This window comes from Micropterus dolomieu, unplaced genomic scaffold, assembly GCF_021292245.1.
Source record: "Micropterus dolomieu isolate WLL.071019.BEF.003 ecotype Adirondacks unplaced genomic scaffold, ASM2129224v1 contig_3838, whole genome shotgun sequence".
Taxonomy (NCBI): domain Eukaryota; kingdom Metazoa; phylum Chordata; class Actinopteri; order Centrarchiformes; family Centrarchidae; genus Micropterus; species Micropterus dolomieu.
Window position 1 is genome coordinate 1 of NW_025732828.1, and position 2,368 is coordinate 2,368.

Here is a 2,368-nt window from a genome sequence, read left to right on the forward strand (position 1 = left end):
GCCACATGCATACGATCACCCTCCTCACAATCTTCCTGCTGACCAGGGAGGACAGTCTACTCGGGAACACCACGGCCACCAGCCTGTGCACGCTCATCAGTGTGATCAGAAAGATGGAGGCGTACATGTTGGAGTTGCATAGGTAGAACACGCCTTTGCACATGACTTGACCAAAGACCCATGACCGCATGGCCAGGTAGATAACGAAGAAGATGGTGAGGGCCATGAGGAAGCCATCGGCGCACGCCAGGTTGAGGATGAGGATGGTGGTGACGGAGCGTTGCCGGATGCGCGCCAGGATGCTCCAGACGATGAAGAGGTTGCCAGGGACTCCCAGGAGGAAGACCAAGCCGAGGATGAGAGCACCCAAGGCCGTGGAGACGTCATTGCTCACAGGGTTGTCGTTACCATCTGTTTCATCGGCAGCGGTAGGCGTGGGGGTAAGATCCAAGTTGTTCATGCTGGAAGGAGTTTTGTTCCTGAGGACCAGTGACAAAATTAATTTGTTTGAATGAATGATTGAATTTAGTGTTTATTGTACTTTGAACTTGTGGGCACCTTTCTCATTACTTCTTGAGTATCTGTATCTCTATGATATACTAACTCATGAGGATGAGTTACTTTTTCTAATTTTATGAGACTTCGTTATTAAGTAGACAGAATGAGCTTTTGTACTTTTCTAAAATATTTGAAGATTTACATCGCTCCTCCAACAATCTGTTTATCACTGCTGATTAATAAGTGTTATTGGGGCAGAGATATAGATAGAAGTCTTTGCTGGTTGGCAGTTTATCACCTCCAATTTATATGTCTAGCCTAAGCCAAGACATATATATCGCTCTCACATCAACCTGGTTCTGATGTCTCACTGGCTTACGATTATATTTAGATTTCAAGATCCTGGTCCTCATCTATAAGGCCTTGATGTTGTAGCCTAGCTTTTGGAAGGTGCTATATAAATACAGTTTTACTTACTTTCTCTCACCATCACTGATTATACATTTTTTTTGTCTGTGGTAATGGATGCACACCTTTTTTCAATTTCTGATCGTCTTCACATATCTCTGGTGTTTCTGCACGTCTGTGTGATGTGGGCGGCCATTACATCACTCATATTTAAAGTTAACAGGAACAGGCAGGTACAAGCAAATGTTTCTAACTGTGAATGATGACAAGACGTATTAAAAGCAGAAAAAAGATGATGCCGTTTGGTTCTTTCTCTCTTCAGGTTACAGAGCACTATCTGAGCACACTACTTGTCTAAGACAAAGTTGGCGGTGGTCCGGACAAAAGGGTGCACCAGTAACTGAAGATCAACATTACAGAATATCATTCACCAAATGGAACGGTCCACACGCTGTTTCCAGAACTAGAAGATGGCTGTCTAAAATATTCCCATCAGACCCTGTAGCCAACTCTGAGGCAGCATGTTAAAACACGTCAAACATCGGCAGGACTGCGTCAAAGAAGTATTTCAGCATAGTTTTTGATTCCCTTTCATTCTTTTTTCAAGTTTGCCATAATTGCCTCTCTTCTTTGGACTCTTTCTCAGTGTCCCGTCATGGAAACCAATAACATACAGTGCAGAGGTCACAGAAGGTTGAAGAAGTTGAAACCCTGACTTGCTGAAAAGAAAAATTAAACATGAGTGATGTAGAGACGAGTTGGGAAACTACATATATGATCTCCGCAAAACCACATTTCCCTTTGTGAGAACAAGACATTTTTCCTGATTAAATCTTTATTTCCTTGCCTGGGTCCCACAAAAGCAAACTTTAGTTTATTTTCCCCTGATAGCATACGAGAGTGAGTGAGCCAAACTTCCATCACCAGTAAAAAAAAAATCGACAGAAGTCAAGTTTAAGAAACACATTGATGCCGTCAGGTGGAAGCATTGTTTCACAGAAATGACTGTTCTAACCCGCAGACGACTGTGCTATCTGTCAGTTCAGGTCAAACCCCCCAAACTCTGCTAATGAAGACCTAATGTTGCAACGGACAACAACAATGGACAAAGTGCACTAAGGAGGAAACATCTGGTGTGATTTATGTTTAAATGACAAAGGAAAGGACTTTAAAAGTAATAGAAAAAAGTACAGCAAAGATATGATTTTGACCTTTTGGATTATTTGGGTAAAAAGCAAACAATCCAAAACCTGAGAAATGTTTGAAAAAAAAAATCACTAGAATACTCCAAACGACTTGTTGCTGCCAGAAACTCTCTTTGCCAATAAAGCAACAGAGATGGATTAGTTTGCAGTCCAAAGTTTTAAACTAATGATATCATAGGTTTGTAATAAATCTGCCACGTGTAAATAATCAAGTCAAGAAAAGTAAATTATTGTTTTAAGACGGAAGGAAGAATTGG

At 41.3% G+C, this 2,368-nt stretch overlaps 1 protein-coding gene across 1 annotated transcript; it reads right to left on the reverse strand.

Annotated features, from left to right (window-relative positions):
- Nucleotides 1–4: 4 nt before the first annotated feature.
- Nucleotides 5–2,167, reverse strand: LOC123964621 (leukotriene B4 receptor 1-like; the record flags this gene model as incomplete). Its single annotated transcript, XM_046041492.1, has 1 exon — nt 5–2,167. A coding segment is annotated over exon 1 (456 nt), but the record flags the coding sequence as incomplete, so codon positions are not given.
- Nucleotides 2,168–2,368: the final 201 nt, after the last annotated feature.